This window comes from Lolium rigidum, chromosome 4 (genome assembly GCF_022539505.1).
Source record: "Lolium rigidum isolate FL_2022 chromosome 4, APGP_CSIRO_Lrig_0.1, whole genome shotgun sequence".
Lineage (NCBI taxonomy): Eukaryota > Viridiplantae > Streptophyta > Magnoliopsida > Poales > Poaceae > Lolium > Lolium rigidum.
The window spans coordinates 33561386-33583046 of record NC_061511.1 but is presented as its reverse complement, the minus strand read 5'-3'; the positions used below and the strand labels follow the sequence as shown (position 1 = coordinate 33583046).

The 21661-nt window shown below is 49.1% G+C and overlaps 1 protein-coding gene across 2 annotated transcripts; it reads right to left on the bottom strand.

Annotated features, from left to right (window-relative positions):
• Window positions 1–5216: 5216 nt before the first annotated feature.
• On the bottom strand, window positions 5217–8033 carry LOC124708554 (cytochrome P450 72A397-like). 2 transcript variants are annotated; one of them, XM_047240234.1, is made up of 5 exons: window positions 7762–8033; window positions 6778–6998; window positions 6425–6672; window positions 5937–6315; window positions 5217–5867 (listed from the first exon to the last, which is right to left on the bottom strand). In XM_047240234.1, the coding sequence occupies exons 1-5, from the start codon at window positions 7787–7789 to the stop codon at window positions 5424–5426; spliced, it is 1320 nt and encodes a 439-aa protein (XP_047096190.1). In that variant the 5' UTR covers window positions 7790–8033; the 3' UTR covers window positions 5217–5423. The 2 variants fall into 2 exon arrangements, with proteins under 2 accessions (XP_047096190.1, XP_047096191.1); XM_047240235.1 differs by lacking the exon at window positions 7762–8033 and having other exon boundaries at window positions 6425–6691; window positions 6778–6889.
• Between the last annotated feature and the right edge of the window lie 13628 nt (window positions 8034–21661).

Below are 21661 nucleotides of genomic sequence, written 5' to 3'. Positions count from 1 at the left end.
AGCCAACCGACTAAGCCTAAAACCCTAGCTTGCGTTACAAGTCTGGTTTAACCGAAACATATAATCTAACATCCCCCCGCAGTGTCAACGTGGGGTTCAATCACGTTGAGACTGAAACGAATGTCATGAAACGGCTGTGTTGGCAGTCCCTTGGTAAAGATGTCGGCGAACTGCGCTGTAGTGGGAACATGAAGAACTCGAACTTGGCCCAAAGCAACTTTCTCCCCGACGAAGTGAATATCTATCTCAATATGCTTTGTCCGCCGATGCTGAACTCGGATTGCTGGACATGTAAACCGCTGAAATATTATCACAATAAACAATAGTGGCCTGCTGGATGGGACGATGAAGTTCAGCCAACAATCGCCGGAGCCAAACTGTCTCAAAGCAATCGCATGTGCAACAGCTCGATACTCAGCCTCGCGGACGAGCGTGAAACCGTAACCTGTCGCTTAGAAGACCATGAAAGCAAATTGTTACCCATAAAAACACAAGTATCCGGACGTGGACCGACGAGTGTCGGGGCATCCAGCCCAGTCCGCATCAGAGTATGCCGTCAAACTGGTAGGTGAAGTGGTGTTTATGTGAAGGCCATAATCTAATGTTCCTTTTAGATATCTAAGAGTGCGTTTCATGTGATTGTAGTGAGGAACTCGTGGATCATGCATATATAGGCAGACTTGTTGGACAGAATAAGATATTTCTGGGTGTGTTAGAGTAAGGTATTGTAATGCACCCGCAATGCTACGGTAGAGAGTTGGGTTTGAGAATGGTTCGCCATCAGCAGAGAGTTTGGCGCTAGTGTCGACAGGTGTACGAGCAGGCTGATAGTCAATCATGCCTGCGCGGTTGAGAAGATCTAGAATGTACCGACGTTGGGAAAGAAAAAGACCATTAGAGTCACGGTACCGATGATGCCAAGAAAATGATGAAGCACACCAAGATCAGTCATAGAGAATTCAGAGTTAAGCAGTGTAATAATATGATCAAGAAAAGTCTTAGTGGAAGCAGTGAGAATGATATCATCAACATAAAGAAGAAGATAAGCTGTGTGTGTGGAAGTGTGATAGACAAAAAGAGAGGTGTCGGTGAGAGAGGGAGTGAAATCGATTGTTTGAATGTAAGTTGAAAAACGTTGGAACCAAGCCCTAGGGGCTTGTTTGAGACCATAAAGAGATTTTTGAAGGAGACAAACATGATCGGGAGCGGAGGAGTCTTCGAAGCCTAAAGGTTGTTGACAATAAACAGTTTCTTGGAGAGCACCATGAAGAAAGGCATTTTTGAGATCGAGTTGGTGAATGGGCCAAGAAGAGGAAGTGGCGATGCTAAGAACAGGTGCGAATAGTGCTAGGCTTGACAACAGGAGAGAAGGTCTCGTCGTAGTCGATGCCGTGCTCGTCGAGAGAAACCACGACAAACCCAGCCGAGCCTTGTAGCGAGAGAGAGTTCCGTCGGAGAGAAATTTTTGGCGGAAAACCCATTTGCCGGAAACAATATTTGCACCGACAGGGCGAGGAACAAGGCGCCATGTATCATTGTGAATGAGAGCGGAAAACTCATCACGCATAGCGGCAGCCCGGTTAGGATCGAGAAGAGCACTTTTGTAGGTTTTAGGGATGGGGGAGATCGGAGAAGTGGTGGCATGAAGATTGAGACGCGGCCCTTTTGGAACGTGAAATCCCGTTTTGGCCCGAGTGCGCATTGTGTGAGCATTTGTGGGAGCTTGGGTAGGAACAGCATGGGGTGGTAGAGGTGGAGTGGGATGGAACAACGACGTCAGGCGCAGCGGATGAGTCAGACGTCGAAGATGGTGGAATAGGTGGAGAAGGAGCGGCGGGGGAGATGGGTGTATCGGTGGAGGTGCGGACTCGGCGAGAGGAAGCAGCCGACCCGCTGTCGCGGCAGGTGGAGTCGGCTGGAAGGGTTCGCCGCGGCAGGCGAGGAGGGCACCGGGGTGGCGGTAGGAGCGGTGTAGTGGTGAGGAAACCTAGCGGGGTGAGCTATGGGATGATGTAGGGTAGGCGATGGGTCAATGGGAGTTTGGGAGGGTGTCCGTGTGGAGAAAGGGAAGATATGCTCGGAAAAAGTAACGTGCCGAGAGATGTGGACGCGGCCGGAGACGAGATCCAGGCAGCGATAACCCTTGTGTTCATCAGAGTATCCTAGAAAGACACAGGGAATGGAGCGAGGTGATAGTTTGTTGGTGGAGATGGCGGCAGTGTTTGGAAAACAAAGACAGCCAAAGACGCGAAGTTCAGAGTAGTTTGGATGACTAAGGTAAAGAGAGTAGAATGGTGTAGAGTTTGTATTGGACTTGTGAGGCCGGATGTTAAGTAAGTAGGTGGCTGTGCGTAAGGCTTCGGCCCAGAATTTTGGTGGCATTGAGGAGTGGATTAAAAGGGTGCGAATGATGTCGTTTATTGTGCGAAGCGAGCGTTCTGCCTTGCCGTTTTGAGGTGAAGTGTATGGGCATGAAAATCGGAGAAGAATGCCATGTTGAAGAAAGAAGTTTCGGTTTTGAAAGTTATCAAATTCTTTGCCGTTGTCACATTGGATAAATTTAATGGGAAGAAAGAAGTGTGTGGCGACATATTTTTGAAAGTTTAGGAAAATGGTGTGTACGTCTGATTTGTTGCGTAAAGGAAAAGTCCGGACAAAGTATGTGAAATCGTCTAGAACGACTAGATAATATTTAAAGCCGAGAGACACTAGTATGGGGAGATGTCCATAAATCGCGAGTGCAAAAGTTCAAAAGGAAAGGTACTAACGGTAGTAGAGGAACTAAAGGGCAAGCGAACATGTTTTCCTTGCCGACAAGAGGGACACATGGAGGTATTATGACTATCCTTATTACAATTTATTGAAAATTCGCTAAGTATAGAAGACAAGGTAGCGTTGTGGGGGTGGCCGAGACGGTGATGCCAGAGGTCGACGGACGCCGCCATGGAGGTGGGTGGGTCGTGGGTGGCGGCGCCATGGAGAGTGTAGAGGTCGCCGGAGCTATTGAACCGAGCGATCTCCGCTTTGGTCCGGTAGTCCTTCACGGATAAACCAAACGGATCAAATTCCATAGAAACAAGATTGTCACGGGTGAGCCGACGAACAGAAATTAAGTTTTTGATTAGCGCGGGTGCAATAAGGACATCACGTAGGAGGAGTTGTTTGGTGGGTGTAGGTATGGTGGTTTGGCCGGTGCAATATATAGGTATAGTAGTGCCGTTTCCTAGGACTATGGATGAAAGTGGTGTGGTGGAAAAATTTGACGAGCATATTACTAGAAGCGAGACATGTGACTAGAAGCACCGGAATCGAAAATCCAGTCCATACCTGAGTTTCCCCGGGCAGCGAAGTTGTTCATGGCCCGCAAGAACGCAGATTGGTCCCAGCTCGGTGAAGGAGCGGAGGTCGGCCGATGCAGCGGGGCAGTTGGAGCAGGCGGCATGAGGACAAGCGAAGGCTGAAACATCCGGGGGTGCTGATATGACATGTATGGCATCCCCCATCGTAGTAGGCCGGGGCGGCGTGGTAGGCGTTCGGCGGGGCGCGCTGGCCGAGGAGTCCGGGGGAACCGGTGTGGGGCGAAGACCCGCCGCCCGAGCACCCGTGTAAGCCGGAGGAGCGCCGATCGGAGAGGGGCCGCCCGGGGCATGGACCAAGCCCGAACCATGCCGGTCCAGGGATCATGAGGAGGGCGCCGAGGTAGGCGGCGCGGCAGGTGGCCGGCGCGGCGTCGGTAGCCGCCGGTGGCGGGCGCCAAGCGGGAGGAGCGGCAGTGCCGGCGCGGGCGTCGAGGCGGCCGGTGGAGTGGCAGATCGCGGCGGCCAGTACATCGGATTCTTGCCCTTGTAGTTGGGGCTGGGACGCCAGCCGCGGAGGAGGCTACCCGGCCGAGGCCGGAAGCGGTACCGGGGTCTCGCCGCGGCGGTGGGCTGGCTCGTCGGGCCTGCCGGTGCAGGAGTAGGCAGCAAGGGCGGCCGGGTGGAGGCGGCGAAGACGTGAGGCCGCGCCTCCCGCCGTGTGAGGTCATCATCGGCGTTCGCGGCGAGGACCGGATCTCCTTGAAGGAAGGGCGAGGCTGCATGAAGGGAATCATGGCCGCTTGAGTCTTGAACCGATCGCCGAGCCCTTGGAGAAGGATGTTGATAAGCCGGCGATCAGGCATAGGATCGCCTAGTTCGCGGAGCTCATCCGCCATCGTCCGGATGCGCCGGCGATGACGATGAGCGAGGAGTCCCCCGAGGGGTGTTGCGGATCGCGGAGTGGAGGTTGTTGATCCGGGCGTCGCCGTTGTCCCGGAAGAGGCTGGCGCAGGGACGCCCGCAGGGCGGCGGCGGTGGCGGCCTCACGGAAAACGAGATTGAAAATCTCCGTGGACACGCGTGTGTAGATCCATTGGATGATGGCGAGATCATCCGTGATCCAGCCGAGCGTCGTCGGGACGAGGGGCGGCGTCGGCGGCGATGTGATGACGGAGGTTGCGGCGCCCGAGGTGAACCTCAAAGAGGTGGCGCCAATGGTAGTAGTTGTGTTGGGCAAGATCTAAAGTAATAGGTATGAAGGGGGTGACATCGGCTATGGTGTCCGTGTAGGAGAGAGGAGTAGCCGTGGGAGGGGTAGAAGAGGCCGAGGCCTCGGCGGCGGCGGCGGCCTTGGCTTGCCTGGTCGAAGTAACCGGACGGCGGCGGCGGCTTAGGCGGCGGCGCCATAGGTCGGGATCGATTAGTCCGATACCATGTAAGATTGTATTATGTCTCACAATTGATACAAAACTGTTTGGGGTACAAGGGATATAAATAGTAGAGCCAACCGACTAAGCCTAAAACCCTAGCTTGCGTTACAAGTCTGGCTTAACCGAAACATATAATCTAACAGGAAGTACCTTTTGGTCTTGCACAATGTGGCTTGCTGTAGACTAACAGCCCAACATTTTATCCTTCATTGGGGCTATATAGGCTATATGCACAGTTTTCCTTCCTGATAAAAAAAGAAAACTCAAAGTAGAGGCATAATCAACGCTACTTAGGTGGTCATATGAAATTTCTTAGAAGAATACGTAGGATGAAGAGTTCATCAAACTGGATATTCAAACAAAAAAAATACATGGATTACAATGATTGTCTAAGTAGAGATGAGGAAGAAAGGCAACTAGATTTTACTACGGCATCGAAGGAATTTGTGAACCCACCGAACATAAAAAGGAGGGAGCAAACAAAGCGGATGATAAAAAGGTTACCCCATGCAAAAAATGGATGGCCAAAGCTAATCTTTGACGGGATTACATTTATCAAAACACACCTTATATAGGAATACATCTTATATGAAAATCAACCCATCTGGAATGGTATACAACATATAGTAGTACATACTAGAGTCTAATATTATCTGATACAAGGTACAGCAAGTATATTATGTGCATAAGCAAATCAATGAAGCCTCCTGAGCTTGATTTGTGCGCCGTGCTGTGGCTGCAACATGCCAATGGGTAATGGTGCGTGTTTGTAGGTTGGTGAGAGCTCCAAGGAGAAACGTCGAAGGATCATGGCGAGCCCCATCTTAGCCTCGAGCAGTGCAAAGTTCTGTCCGATGCAGACCCGGGGGCCCCCACCAAACGGGAAGAAGGGTGCCGGCGTGTTCCCGGACCCGGAAGCTGTCGCCTTGGAGATTCCATCGGCAAACCTCTCTGGCCTGAACTCGTGCACGTCTGCCCCCCAGACGTCTTTGTCATGGTGGATGCACAACACAGGTATAGTCAGCATCACGCCAGCCGGGTACCTAATCCCGTCGACCTCCATCGGCTTGTACGTCCGGCGGTGGATCGCAGTTATCGGTGGGTAGAGCCGAAGCACCTCGTGCAAAACCATGCTCACCTGCAAATGCAATCTGTTTCAGTACAACGACCGGATGACTTACCAATGAAGAAATTACCAAGGACTTACGGTTCTCAGGCGATTTAAAGAGTCATAATCTGGGGTGCTGCTGCTGCCCAAGACCTGCAGGACCTCCTCCCTCGCGCGGTGCTGCCACTCCGGGTGCATGCACAGCAAGACCATAGTCCAAGTGAGCAGAGCGGATGTGGTCTCCGTGCCAGCAAAGTAGAACAGCTTGCACTCTCCGATCACCTCATCCGTCATGAGGCCGCCGCCGCCCCCTCTGCGGTGAGCCATGTTCGACTCCAGCAGCAGGCCTAGAAGATCATCGCTTGTACCTTGGCCAGTTCTCAGGTCCTCCTCTCTTTTCGCAATGAGGCCTTTCAGGATCCTCTCAACCTCGGCAGCGATCTGCTTCCTCCTTCGGTTTGTTCTATTAGGCAAGGATCTGTATGCACAAGAAATCCAATAGTAACTGTATTGTAGAATAATAGAACAATTTTCTGAGCGTCAGTAACTGCTCAAACGCGGAAGAAGAATAACAAACTAAAACTCACAGGTAACCAGGGAAGTATATCTTATTCAGGACAAGCACGGTGAGCTTAGCCTGCTCCCCCTGAAGCTCGAAAATCTTCCTTCCTTCAAGGTAGCTGCTGCCAAACGCGGCACGGGAGATAACATCCCCTGCCAGTCTCTGCATCTCAGACCAAACATCCACCTCAATTGTCTCATCATCTCTGGTGGCCATACTTTCCCATCCATCAACCAACTCGGTGCAACATGCGGCAAAAGCAGGCAACATGCGCTGAAAGTTGAAGCCAAAACTTGCCATTTTCACAGATTGAAACAACAGTTAAATACTTAGCTAATAATTAATCATTGCCATGTTAATGATGGAAATTAATGTCACCTTCAGCTTCTCTAGATGGAAAGCAGGGCTGATGATCCTACGATGTTTGGCCCATTTTTCACCCTCCTGGCTACTCACACCGTTGTGCAGCATCTTCAAAACATGGCTAAACATGAACTTCTCAAAATGTCCGAATTTGTTGGACAGAACTTTGTGCACCAGGTCAGGCTTAGTGATGGTTACCCTAGGCACAGGCCCAAACCAGCTGATGAACATCTCACCTGTAAATCATGTGATCGAATGTTTTAAATAGCCCGCTCTGGCAAATAGCAGAAGCCTTCCAAAACAGCTATAGCATGGCTAAATCGGAGCTAAATGAGGCTATAGTGGACAATTATACATGATTTCATTTAGCGGCAAAATGCTCAAACAGCTAAAGCGGAGTATGTGATTCTAACAATTATACGATGTATGAATTGATACAGGTATCAGTTTTCTATGGGGGCGCCCTTTTCCTTCGCGGAGCTGACTGTTTCGCTGTGTTTCCAGCGGTTCGAGCTGATGCCGTCAGATGCGCAACGAGCGGACCAGAACGATCGACGTCCCTCTGCAGTATTTAGCTCTACGTCAGAGGATCTCGTTCCGTAAATAGCCTACCCCTGTATTTTACTGTGTACCAATGAAACCAACATACAGAAGAGTGAATATAATGGTATCTGGGTGCATTCTTTCCTCGGAATAGTGAGCTGAAGCAGAACTAACAGGTGAAAATTAAAGAAATGAAATGATATTCATTGAAGTATGAATAAGTGCAACATTTTGGGAATAATTTTACCAAAAGATAAAAAAGCTCCAGCCAAGGAATCAATTTTGTACTGGCAGTAACGCTCAAGATTCAGAACATAGAAACTTGTGGCAAAACTTCGCATCGGTCCCCAAATTAACATACTAGGAAACATGGAAATAATCTTCAACTCCTTGATTCAAAACAGTAGGACATAGGCAGGAATGGGACTATGGGAGACTGGGAGTGCCAAAAGATACCGCATTTGTCTGTATGAAAGATTCCCATAAATGGATAGGGTGCGCACTAGCAGTGCGGCAGAATAGATTCCGACGCGGCCGAGGGAACCGCTCTAATTAAGGGGGAGGACGCGGCCGCGCCGTCCCGGGATCAATTCGGATGGCTTCCCAGGCCGCCGGGCACCGGCCACCCTGAGCCGCCGCTGAGCGCACATCACCTCCGTGGAATAGCCAAGAGAGAGGAAGGCCAGGCTGCCGTCGCCACTGATGGTTTGGATTGGAACTTGTGATCTTCGCCGTGCGGATGATCTCCGGCGCCATCCCATGGTGTAGTTGATGAAGTCGGCCACATCTCAGCTTGGGAAACATGGGCTGTATTTCAGATGTAGTACTTCGTAGTATATAAAATATCTAGTTCCTGGAAACTCCATTTAGAGGCTAAGCTACGACAGAAGAAAAAAGGGGATGTGGAACTCCTAAAAAGAAAATCGTTAAAATCACAATTCTAGCTAGGGACGAAAACGGAGCGGAAACAGACAAAACTAGGTGGCACGAAAACAGCCGTTGAAAGAAGATGCACACAAAATACAGTACGGAGACGGAGCGAAAAGCAGATGTTTGTCGAAACCAAGATACCACTTGAATCGTGAAAAAAAAAATCAAGCAAAACAAGAAACCGACAAATCTTACCCCTAACCCTACTATTGATGCTCAATATACTCGACAATATGGAAATGGTCCAACCATGAAAGCTTCCTCGAAGTAACTAAGGGATTACTTGGTCTGCTTTGGGATGGGATTGACAAGGTTACATATTATGATAGTTGGAATAGGTCATGCACATCAAACCCTAAAACAAAAATTCCGTCTTAGAAGGAAACATAAATTATGTTTACACTTTTGCTGCTCGGACCACGATTGTTCTGTTTTTTGCTTTTGTTTTTGTTTCTGTCAAAATAATTCTATTTTGGTTTCTATTTTCGCAAAATTCCCTTTCTGTTTTCATATTTTCCAGTTCCATTTATGTATTTCCATGGAAAAGTCAGAAATTTTCCGCTCTATTTTCACCCCTAGTTTTAGAAAACGGACAAAGTGACCATCAACTTCCAAATACTTTTGGAAGGGAGAAACATATCTGGCTTCCTCCAAGTTGGGACTCATGAGGAGACCCAAAACTCACTTTACACGTGCAGGAGCAACCAACTACGTGTGGTGAAACTTCGAAACGCTCCACCTTGCGTCCCATCGTCCCCTCCGCCCGACCAAGTTCGGGGGTAGAGGCTTCTTCTGTTTTCCTGCCTTCGTCCCGCCACCATTCCGTACCTTTCCCGCCTCTTCTTTGTCGTGAATCGAGCCGCCGCTCGGCCTAGATACACGAGCTCCGGTGGTGTTAAAAACCTCTCCCGCCGCCAATACAGCTTCACCACCCTTAGATCCGTCTTTAGCTTGGGATGAGAGATGACCATGCTTTGACTGGTTTTGAAGACAAGGTGCAAAACTTTTCGTTTTTAGCCTGATAGTGTATTCGATAAATGTGTCACGGAATCGTAATTGGCATCTCGCAATAGAGACGGAGCCAAGATTACAAAACAAAGGGGGCTAAATATACATCACATAAGTTGGAGGGGGTAATAGCTATAATTTGCCAAATTTAGGAGCTAAATCTGCAAATTTTAAAGGGATGTTTGTGAAAAATATTAATCATAGGGAGGGAGACTGTCCCCCGCTGGCCCCGTCCCTTCATGGCAAAGATATAATCGGATAGTGTGTTCATGGCAAAGATATAATCGGGCAGTATATTTTAACAAACGCAACAAACGCCGTAAAATAGTGGTATCCGTAAGCAAATTTTCGAAACAGGGGAGTGACTAGTGAGCTAAGCACAAGCAGAGCGGCGTGTTTTGGTTATTTTGGGGAGAGGTACCAAATGATTTCCGATACAGAGGAGTGAGCCAAGCACAAGCAGAGCAGAGCACGCACCGTTGTCCCTGATGAGCTGATGGAGCAGCGGCATCGCCCGCGGCGCGATGTCGTGGCAGCGCAGCGGCAGGGCCCGGGACCTGGCCTCGCGGTTGAGCCGCGCGTTGAGGGGCTCGTCGCCGGCCAGCGGGCGGTACGCCGTGCCACGGAGTCCCTGCGACCTCAGGGCCGCGCCCAGCCGCCGCGGCCTCCACCACGCCCACTCCAGCGCGCGCCCGGCGCACCAGCACGCGAGGATCGCGCTGACGGCGAGCAGCAGCATCTGAGGAGACACCCGCCGGAGAGCTGCCGCCGCCTCCTCCACGCCAAGTGACACTCGTCCTATGCAGCTAGTGGCCATGCTGGAAGGAAAAGAGGAGCAGCAAGAAGCGAATAGAAGACAGAAATGGGCGGCCGGTGTTCGATCTCGCCAAGAAATATTCCGACATGATTGGTGCTGAACGATTTTCTAATGTTTCACTTGTGCTAGCCGGTCCAACCACACGTGCGGGATTAGACTAAAAATAATTCCAGGGAAGCATAGAATATGTACGGTCGCACTCGCAGCACCTTGTCATGCATGCCGTGTGCTGGTGCAATGGTGCATGCATGAAATATATGAGCCGCTCGATCTGCTGGTTCGAGTTGATGATGAATGAACGTACGATGGAGACAACGAGTAGCGGACGTCGCTAGATTAGTACTGAACTAAACTGTGCCAGTTGGTCAAACTACACGTGCGGAATTACACTAGTAGAGAAAACAATTTTGAGGGAATCGTAAAATATATATGGTCGTAGTCGCTTCCAAACATGCCGTGCAGGCCGGTGCATGCATCCTTGACATTGTGCCATACAAATATCTGAGACGCTCGATCTGCAAGGAGGAGAGGGACAAAGACAGCGCCTCCATGGAGGTACTGGCATCCTTAGGCGCCGCCGTTATCAGCGCCCATCAGCAACCGCGCAGGGATTTCCCGGTGATCGAATAGCTCATGTGCGATGTGTTGAGGTGAATTGGAGAGAAAGCAACATAGTTGGCTAAATCAGTGGCGGAGCCAGGAATTGAGACGAGGAGGCGTCGAATATATAAGCTCTAATATTTTGAAGCAGAAAAAGAAGTCTATACAGCAAAATAAATGGCTCTAAAGATTCAGTTTTCATGATTCAGAAAGTACAACTAGCAAAAACATGAAAATACATAAGAATAACTTGAAAACTAGACAACTAGTATTATACCATCAAGTTGTATCTATGCCAGGAAGACGAAATTGTCGAGGTAGATGACCTTGACGTTCCTTGTAGTATTGTTATCACCAGATTTTGGCTAAAACAGGAGGTGGGCCGCGATCAAAGATGGATGTGAAGAAATATATAGAAGAAGTATGTGGATCGGCCTTTTATACCAAGTTGGGCTTGATTGCCCGTGTATCTGTAACATATTAGATCGTATTTTAGTTTAGAGATAGATTCTTATTCGTGCACGGTTTGGTGCACGCCCGCATTAGAGAGTCCGCTGGACTATAAATATGTACCTAGGGTTTATGGAATAAACAACAACTCACGTTCAACCCCAAAAACAAACCAATCTCGGCGCATCGCCAACTCCTTCATCTCGAGGGTTTCTATCAGGTAAGCGACATGCTGCCTAGATCGCATCTTGCGATCTAGGCAGCACAAGCCCCACGTTGTTCATGCGTTGCTCGTATCGAAGCGTTTTTGATGGCGAGCAACGTAGTTATCATTAGATGTGTTAGGGTTAGCATTGTTCTTCGTTTAAGCATGCTTACGTAGTGCAACCCTTGCATATCTAGCCGTCCTCACGCCTATCTCAGGTGTGGGGGCGGCACCCCGCTTGATCATTATTTAGTAGATCTGATCCGTTACGGTTGTTCCCTGTTTCTGCAAGGATTAGTTTAATATCTGCAATAGTTTGGCCTTACAAAGGGGGGGGATCCTGTGGCACGTAGGGTGGCGTTCGCAAGTCCTAAACGGGATGTTCCTAGGATCAACTTCATGTTGGTTTTTTGGCCTTGTTTAGGATCGGCTTACGGGCACCGTGCGTGGCCATCTGGCCCAACCTGGAGTAGGATGATCCGGTTATGCGGTGAAAACCCTAAATCGTCGTAGATCTCATTAGCTTCATCTTGATCAAGCAGGACCACCAAGTATTCGTGCACCCCGCACGGATCATGGGTGGATCGGCTCTTTGAGCCGATTCACGAGATAACCCGAGAGCCGATCGAGGCTCGTATTTAACGTTTACATGTATGCCCTGCAGGAAACTAAGCGAGGCAACCTCATCACCTTCCCCGACCAGGTATAGGTCAGGTGGCACGCCCTTGCACTTCGCAACGCCGCGTGTGACCGGAAGAGCATTGCGGGCCGTCGCTCGGAGGGGTCTCGGCCAGCCGCAGCTCTAGGCTCCCCCGGCTCTACAAGTGTTGACAAGGCCGCCGCCCGCCGGTGGGTTTTGGCAGTCAACACATTCTCGGCACGCCCGGTGGGACAATCGTCTACATCAACCACATCGCCATCTACATCTGAGATGGCGGACGGCACGCCAGTCACCTACGAGGATCTGCCTGACGACCTCAAGAAGCAATACAACGAGATCAAGGCAACCCTTGGAGCCGAACTCATCGGCTCCGCTGAGAAGAGCATTCCCGGTGTCGACACGGTGGATCTCAGCCACCTCTTAGATCGGCCAAAGTTTTCCTTTGGTGTCAATGTGGCAGGATCTGCAAGCCACCATGACAAAGAGGAAACAGAAAGCGGCCACTCCCGTAGCAAGGATGAAAAGGGAGCCGATCCGCGCGACCAACCCCGAGGTGAGGACAGGCGGTACCGGGCAAGAGGGGGAATAGGGAGCATGCGGCATCAACGCCCACACTCCAAGCACCCTCTCAACAAATACGAACAACACCACGACCGACGTCGGCGCTACGACACCGACGGTGAGAGGAATTTCCGGTCTGATGCCGAGGTCGGAGGATACCGCCAACATGGTAGAAGCAACAGCGGGTACGATCGTCGCGCCGAAGGGAAGCCAAGGGGGCAGAGTGACATGGATAGGCACTGGGACTGCCCGTTCTTCAAACATTGCTGGGACTCAGGGATGAGCCGATTGCCAACAATCGAGGACTGCCCAGAATGCAAACAAAGGAAGAAGGGTGCCGCTAACGTGTCTGTGTTCAGCCGGCTAGGGCCTTTCCCGCATTGGAACAAGCAGGCTGAGTCCCCTCAGATGGAAGATCTCGAGGAGCTGGAGGACAGTGGCGAAGAGTGCAAATATCGTCAGCCCAGATGGGGCCCTGATGGGCTCAGCCGTTCCCAGAAGCAAAGAGTCCAGGCGTCCGCGAGGGTTGGAAGAAACCGAAAGATTATACTCGCGCACGCTAAGGAAGGCACGGCCCGATCCGGCCGCCAAAATTCTGCGAACCCCGGACGAGGAAGGTCAGCCACAAAGAAAAGAGTGGCGCCCGAACAGAGAAAAGCCGATGATGAAACATCGGCCGGCACAAATATGGTGTTTATCCTCCTTCGGAGTTCAATGCCCCGAGATTAGACGAGACCTCCGTGGCACAACTTGGATCTGCGGCCCACGGCCGGTTATCTTTGAGAAGCCACGAGACGAGGAGCTACGGGCATCCGAAGGCCCCGTACTTACGAGGGTATATTGATGGGAGGCCCGTAAACAGGATGCTCGGTGGACACCGGAGCGGCAGCTAACATCATGCCATACTCTATGCTACGTCGGCCGGGACGCTCGAGTTCGGATCTCGATCAAAACCAACGTAACGTTGAGCGATTTCAACGGCCAAGCGTCCGAGGCACAAGGAGTCCCGAACGTGGATCCGACCGTAGGAAGAAAAACCATCCCTACGGCGTTCTTTATCGTTGATAGCACGAGCAGCTATGCTCGTTTTGCTGGGAAGAGATTGGATCCACGCCAACTGCTGCATTCCCTCCACGATGCACCAATGCATAATACAGTGGGATGGTGATGAGGTGGAGGTCGTCCAAGCCGACGACTCGGCTGAAGTCTCAACGGCTGGCATGAATGCATGGGAAGCGAGCGAAGCCAAGAACCCCTCTCGAGCATCAAATTGGACGACTCGCGAGCGCATCGATGTGACGAAGGGAAGGGTTAAGCTAGTTTTATCCACCGGCCCGACCATATAGTTTAAGCCAAGCGATGTGCAAGTCGGCGAGGCTGATCCTTGTGATCGGCCCCAAGGATCTGTGAAGGAGCATTACAAAACCTTCACTAAGCAAACAACGTGGAGGCCGATTCCAGTAATCGGCCATGAATATCCTCACCCACCATTCTGCCTGGGTTCAACACGTTATCCAACAGAGCCGATACCATCAATTCTCTTGACAGAATCGGCTCGGGGGGGCACCCAGGTAGATAAAATACGAGGATATGCAACAGAACCATTTCATCTTCTGTTGATGGGTATTGGAACATGGGGGCCGATATACAAGTCGGCCGAAAAAATTCGAAAAATTTCAGGCATAGCCGATGCACAGATATCGACTTAAGAGCAGGGAGCTAGTTCCCTCCAAGAATCTGGAGGGCGTCAGAAATACGAAGACGTTCTCACCGGAAGTTGCTTCAGCCTGCCGAAGATGATGAGCTGATCTGATCAGCAAGGCGCAAGGTTTGGACTAAAGAAGCTCGGGGGAGGGCGGCTCGCCCTGAAATTCCCTCATTCTGAAGAGCCAATTTGATCTGAATCGGTTGATACGGCGTTTGCGAGTTGGAAATCAAGGATGATTGACGTGATCAGCTCGCTGCTATTCTCACCTTGAAGGCCCGGGGGGCAGCTCGCCGTGAAGGTCTCTGCTCCGGGGGCCGATTTCGTTGGGATCGGCTGAACTCTGCACCACAAGTTACCTGGAGAATGGTGTTTATGGTGCAAAACTATCATAGCCTGATGGATCGGCCGTATGGACCCTCAACGGAAGGGAGGTGATCGGCTGGTGGCCCTGTGGGATAGCTCTCTTGGACAAGGTTGAGCCCGCCCCGAAATCTCAATGGTGATGATCTGTCCTTTATCCTCGCTTTGGCCGAGGCTCGGGGGGCAGCTCGCCCTCGAAGTTTAACCAACTCCGTCGAAGTGGGCCCACTCTTCGTGACGGCTTGTTCAAAAGACGGTGATTATTGTAGAAGGAAGCTGCCGGAGCTGAACGAGCGGAATTCGGAGAGGATAATGAAAAGAAGACCCGACATTATTTCAGGAGTTCCGCCGTTAGGTTCAACATGCCATCTTGAGAGATCTGCGGATTTGCGCGAGCAAAGGCTTGGCCTTGCGTGGCAAGGAGTTTGGGTCTGGGTGGATCTATCTCGAAATTTAGTGTGGGAGACCGGTGCGATGCCATCGGCTTGTTGGGCATTGTCCAGTTTGGCAATCGGCGTGAATCGAAGGAAAGACAATCGGCTAAATTATCATAAAGAGAATCGGCAAAATCGAGTTGGGGAATTTCTTCATTAATAAGCCGGATTTCTTACATAGAAGAGCTGATTGCTCTCAAAAGGGAAGACCAGGGGGATACATTGCCCCGTCCTGCTATCGCTAGCCCTATGCTAAGACCCTATCTAGGGGCCGCTGCTGCCCTCGTCGTCGTCGTCGTCGCCGTCGTCGCCACCGCCGGTGCTGCTCCCCGCCGGCTCGTCGTCGCTGCTCCGGCCGGCCGCCGATAGGACCCTCGTCGTCTTCGTCCTCTTCGTCGGCGTCATCGTCCACCGTCGACGTCGCTGAAGTTCCCGGGCCGGAGGTGGCGGCGTTTGGCCGGCGGCTCGTCGGAGGAGCTCGTCTTCATCCTCCTCCTCCTCTCCCTCCTCCTTCACCTCCTCGGAGGTGGTGAAGTCCGCCCGAGAGAGGCGGTCGTCTTCGCTCTCCTCCACTACTTCCTCGTCAGCAAGGAAGCGGAGGTCGCTCTCCCCGTCGGTTTGGGATTTGTCATCCTCGGACCAGACGGAGGAGTCATGGTCCTCTTTGTCCCACTTTGTCGGGGCAAGGATGTCGTACGCCGCTTGTGTACCCCACGAGGGCGTCGACTCTCGGATGGGAGAAGACACGTGGGAAGGATCCGACGAAGAAGAAGAGGGAGAGGAAGAGGACATGGTTGCAGGGAGGGTTTTTTGGAGCGCTACCGCGGAAGGGGTAAAGAAGAGAACTGTTCGTTGCGGCTAAATAAAAGGAGGTGGGGGTTTTTAATTTCCGAGCGGTTCTCGAGGACATGGTGCCAAAGCTCGTCAAATCGTGCGGAGAAGTTGGGAAGGCAAGTCGTCATGATGAGGCGTGCTCGCGACGGTTCCGCTCCGCCGTGACACGACCCCTCCGAGGAAAAACAGAGTGGTTTTGAAATTATCATTACCAAAACCAGGGGGCATGTGTTATCACCGGATTTTGGCTAAAACAGGAGGTGGGCCGCGATCAAAGATGGATGTGAAGAAATATATAGAAGAAGTATGTGGATCGGCCTTTTATACCAAGTTGGGCTTGATTGCCCGTGTATCTGTAACATATTAGATCGTATTTTAGTTTAGAGATAGATTCTTATTCGTGCACGGTTTGGTGCACGCCCGCATTAGAGAGTCCGCTGGACTATAAATATGTACCTAGGGTTTATGGAATAAACAACAACTCACGTTCAACCCCAAAAACAAACCAATCTCGGCGCATCGCCAACTCCTTCATCTCGAGGGTTTCTATCGGGTAAGCGACATGTTGCCTAGATCGCATCTTGCGATCTAGGCAGCACAAGCCCCACGTTGTTCATGCGTTGCTCGTACCGAAGCGTTTTTGATGGCGAGCAACGTAGTTATCATTAGATGTGTTAGGGTTAGCATTGTTCTTCGTTTAAGCATGCTTACGTAGTGCAACCCTTGCATATCTAGCCGTCCTCACGCCTATCTCAGGTGTGGGGCGGCACCCCGCTTGATCATTATTTAGTAGATCTGATCCGTTACGGTTGTTCCCTGTTTCTGCAAGGATTAGTTTAATATCTGCAATAGTTTGGCCTTACAAAGGGGGGGAGGATCCTGTGGCACGTAGGGTGGCGTTCGCAAGTCCTAAACGGGATGTTCCTAGGATCAACTTCATGTTGGTTTTTTGGCCTTGTTTAGGATCGGCTTACGGGCACCGTGCGTGGCCATCTGGCCCAACCTGGAGTAGGATGATCCGGTTATGCGGTGAAAACCCTAAATCGTCGTAGATCTCATTAGCTTCATCTTGATCAAGCAGGACCACCAAGTATTCGTGCACCCCGCACGGATCATGGGTGGATCGGCTCTTTGAGCCGATTCACAGGATAACCTGAGAGCCGATCGAGGCTCGTATTTAACGTTTACATGTATGCCCTGCAAGAAACTAAGCGAGGCAACCTCATCACCTTCCTGACCAGGTATAGGTCAGGTGGCACGCCCTTGCACTTCGCAACGCCGCGTGTGACCAGAAGAGCATTGCGGGCCGTCGCTCGGAGGGGTCTCAGCCAGCCGCAGCTCTAGGCTCCCCCCGGCTCTACAGTGTTGACAAGGCCGCTGCCCGCCGGTGGGTTTTGGCAGTCAACAAGTATATCTTATTGTCATCAATTTTTGTAAATATATCTTTCTTAACATAACAAATTGTGAAGTCATTGAGCCAATCATCACCCATCTTGTTTCGAAGATATGTGTTTATAATATTCACAGTCGAGAATTCTTTTTCGTCCTCCAGTATCCAAGCCGCCTCCTCCTTGGCCTCCATCAGTGCGTGACGGCCGGACGGGAGAACGAGCAAAACAGGGCGCAGGACGAGAGAAGGCGCGGTGGCTGGGCGGAGGGAGAGGAGGCGCGGCGGCCTGGGGGAGGGAGAGGAGGCGCGGCGGACGAGCGGTGGGAGAGGATGCGCGGTTGCGGCCTTGCGGGAGCAGAGACATCCACGAATTAGGGATTTGCTCCCGAGTTCTCTTTTTTTTTCCTAATTTTGACCGATACTTAGTGATGCGAGGATACATGATGTTGACCATGTCCCTCGAATATGGACCGCACGTTTTGGCGAGCCAGGTCGGCCGACCAGGCTTGACCCCATGGTGGCGCTGCTGTTGGCTCAAATAGCTCATGTGCGACGACTCTCGTGGTTCAAATCGCTTCTGTGCGACGACATGGCTTAAACACAGGAAATAGGTTAACGGTTGGAATTATGTGAGCCTAGCGGGATCCATAACTTATCCACATCAGCACATGAGCCAATTTTTGTCCACCTCACCACACCAGACCCACTACGTATCCACCTCACGACGTGGGACCCAAAACTCCTAGCTGGTACAAGACATAACATCTCGCCCAGTGCCGGAGCCAGTTTCGAGTTTCCGACCGTTGTATCCTCCCGTCCCTTCTTCTCTAGCGAAGATCGAATTGTGGCAACACCGATGGTAGATGTCGAGCTCCGCTTCAGCCTCCTACTGCCCATGGCCGCGGTATGGTACAGTGCCGCTTGGAAGGTGCCTTGATTGCCAACGGATGGCGCGACTGAAACGACTAGTAACCTAGCGAGCGATAAGAATGGCAACCTCAGGCACGAGTTTGTGAAATGCAAGAGCAAACCAGAGCTGGGGAAGGTGAGATGTGATGTGAACCACACGCACATACCCTATGGTCTAGCATGGAAAATAATAAATAAATTTATTATCAAACCAAATTAAAACAATACATATTTTAAGAAAAAACTACTAATATTTTAAAGAACTAGTACAAATGCCCGTGCGTTGCAACGGGTCCTCTAATTTTATTTGTCAATACACATATATAATTTATAACTCAATATGAAAATTTAAAACAAATCAGGATATCATAATGTGCTACAAAATGATAATACCAAACCCAATAAAAGATATCAGTGTATTGCATCTACATGGTTTCATGTTCTAGGTCTTCTTGTTACTCTTCGGCGGTAAGTTCCACACCTGTATTTTGGGTCGTCATAACTGAAGGAATACTTCTTTTCTAATTATTCCAAACAATACTTTAATATTCATAAATATAACAACATGTCTTTGGAATCCTACTTGTCTTCAATCAAATTGTTTTTTTACCTTTTACCTATGTGTGGTTTAATAACCTACTTAAATAAGTTATATGGCCTAACGGTGTAAGCGTGTGCATGCAATCGCACAATCCACAAACAAGCGACATCTGTTTAAATTTTAGTTATGTAATTATTTTCATGTTTCACTCTTTTATAGCTCGAATGCAATAAACATTGTCTTGAAATATGGCATATGAATTTGACAAATAGTACTCCTTCCAATCCAAATTAATTGACTCCACTTAAACGAAAAAATCAATTAATTTAGATCGAAGAGTAGTAATAAGTAGTAGGTAGATCTCCGGAAACTCGTAACTCAACCCAGCCTGGTCTGCTTCCTTTATTTGTGTGGTGGAGATTACTACTCTGCGTGCATTGAATGCAAGCTGTTATGTATTTGTGTGGAGGAAATAACACTAAGGGACTTTCCATCCCACAATTTTTCTCTCTCTTACTCACATAACCATCCTTCTCATTTACCAACAGCTACTTAGCTTAGCTTCACCTCTACTGTCGGTACGGCATCACACAGTATCTCTCTCTTACTCACATAATCATTTTTCTCCTTTACCAACAGCTACTTAGAGAATCTCCAGTCGCGTCCCCAAAAGCGCGCCGGATCTAGCGTTTGGGGGACGTGTTTTGTTCGTGCCGCGTTTGGGGGACGTCGCTCCCTAGCCGCGTCCCCCAAACACCGTCCCCAATCAGAAATTCAAATAGTTTGCATTCAAAAGAGATCGTTCCCGCTGAATCGTCGCGATCAAAGTAGCGGCGATCAAAGTACTGGGCGCGCGATCATATTACAGACCGGTGGTGCATGCTAAATTAGAAGAAGGGGTTGGGCGACGCCGACGCATCCTGAGTCGACGTAGGCCCGTCGATCACGATGATCACGGCTTCTGAAATTTCATTTCTCGGTGCATATATAATTTTGAACTCACTATGAAAAATCAAAACAAATTAGGGATATCATAAGTTACTACAACATGATAATGCCGAACACAATAACAAGACAATATTGTGCCTTTGCGTGGTTTCAAGTTCTAGGTCTTCTTGTTGCTCTCCCACGGTAAGTCTGAAACCCGTGTTCTGGATCATCATCACTATCAACTCAATAACCTTTTCTTTTGGATGTATTATTGTCTCACAAAATATGGGTGTTGCGAACGGTTATTTTCTGATTAGTCCAAATAACACTTTGATATTCATAGTAAAATTGTCACACGATTGCCATTCCTTTCTATTGAGTAAATAAACACAATGCATGTGAATATTCGAACATCTCAAACATGTGTTGCCGCTGGGGCACAAAATCATTTGGTTAAAATGATTTGGAGTTGGACGTAACGTAGTGATCAAAATGGTTTGGGTGTAAACGCTTTGCTTATTTGGCCTCCCATCTTCAAGGAATTGTTTTTGCCCTTTTCATATCCACCAACAGTTTGTCTGGTAAACAAGAACCAATTTCGATGGCATAACCACATACCCATCTGCCAATCTGGATTATATATAAATTGCATTTATTGAAAAAATATCACGGTGACATTTTTAGCATTCAATAGCTCCAGTAGGTTGACGGCTCATCAGGTTGTGTTTAAATTTTTTGCATGCAATATCCTGAGAAAGTATTGAAGAATGAATAACAATGTAGTGAAATGAATAATATGGAATATGATTTACATATATATATATGAAAGATGGACTATTTGTGTTGTAGTCGGATTTACTTTTCATTACTTCCCTGCACAAATTTTATACCACACGTAGACAAGAAGGCTATGCTGTGAACAACAACACATCATTTTGCATGCCATGAAAAGTCAAAATTCTAGCAGCCAACCAATAGGGAACACCCTGTAGGGAGGCAATATTTTGAAGCACATGCTTGATAGAAAAATAATTAGCAAAACTTTGCAAAATCACTAAATCAGCACAACATAAATTAGTTCAATGCACATTCTTATTGGTTTTTGGTGTAAGGTGGCGAATGCAGGCATACATATTTCCAAGTTGAGGTGTAAACAAGGGTAAGGAAAAAATACATGCTTAGAAAATCTCTACTTACAAATACAGTGTCATTTTCGTTTCAAGCACAAGGAACGTCTACAAATTATGACACGCAAAGTAGATTCATAATACTACAAACTTGGTTTTGACATGGATATGCTCTGCTCCACCACCGATGCAACAAGATGTACCCTTGGCTAGGCCACAATGTACTGTATATTCATATTCATATTCACTATTTTCGGTGGTGCTCAGTCTTTCTGCATATTCGTATGCTTTAAGCAACAATATATTGTATAACTCAATGTTGTACAGTTAGCCATCCTAATTCAGCCATCTCAAAGATGTATATATTTGTATTCAACAATAATGAGTCTAATAAGCTTCAGCTATACCTATATACCATGCCATCATAGCTCTTCTGAACTTCAGTATGAACGATTTAGTATGTATTTTGCTTCAAATGAATTGAACCTTCTAATTCCGATCCATTCTACTGTGTCTGTCGATATGTGCTGAACATCCTTACAAATTTAGGCTTCCAGTTAGATTTGACAAACCCAATTGTGATCTCTGTATCCACCGTCTACCTCGCCAACGCTTTTGTGATGATATGCCCCCTCCACAAGGACTATTTCCCATGTATGCTTGAATTTAGAAACCACTACATATCCTTATATATCCATCAACTGAGATAATCTCCCGAGATTAGAGAAACAAGGAACATCGGCATGCATTTCCATGAACCCTCTCAACCCACTGAGACACGTTCATTGTAATATTATCCATAGAAGCATAGAGTAAATAAATGCACAATGAAAAATTGTAGAAGTGAGCACTACTCAATAAAATTTAAAAATTTACCCAGTAGAGTGAAAG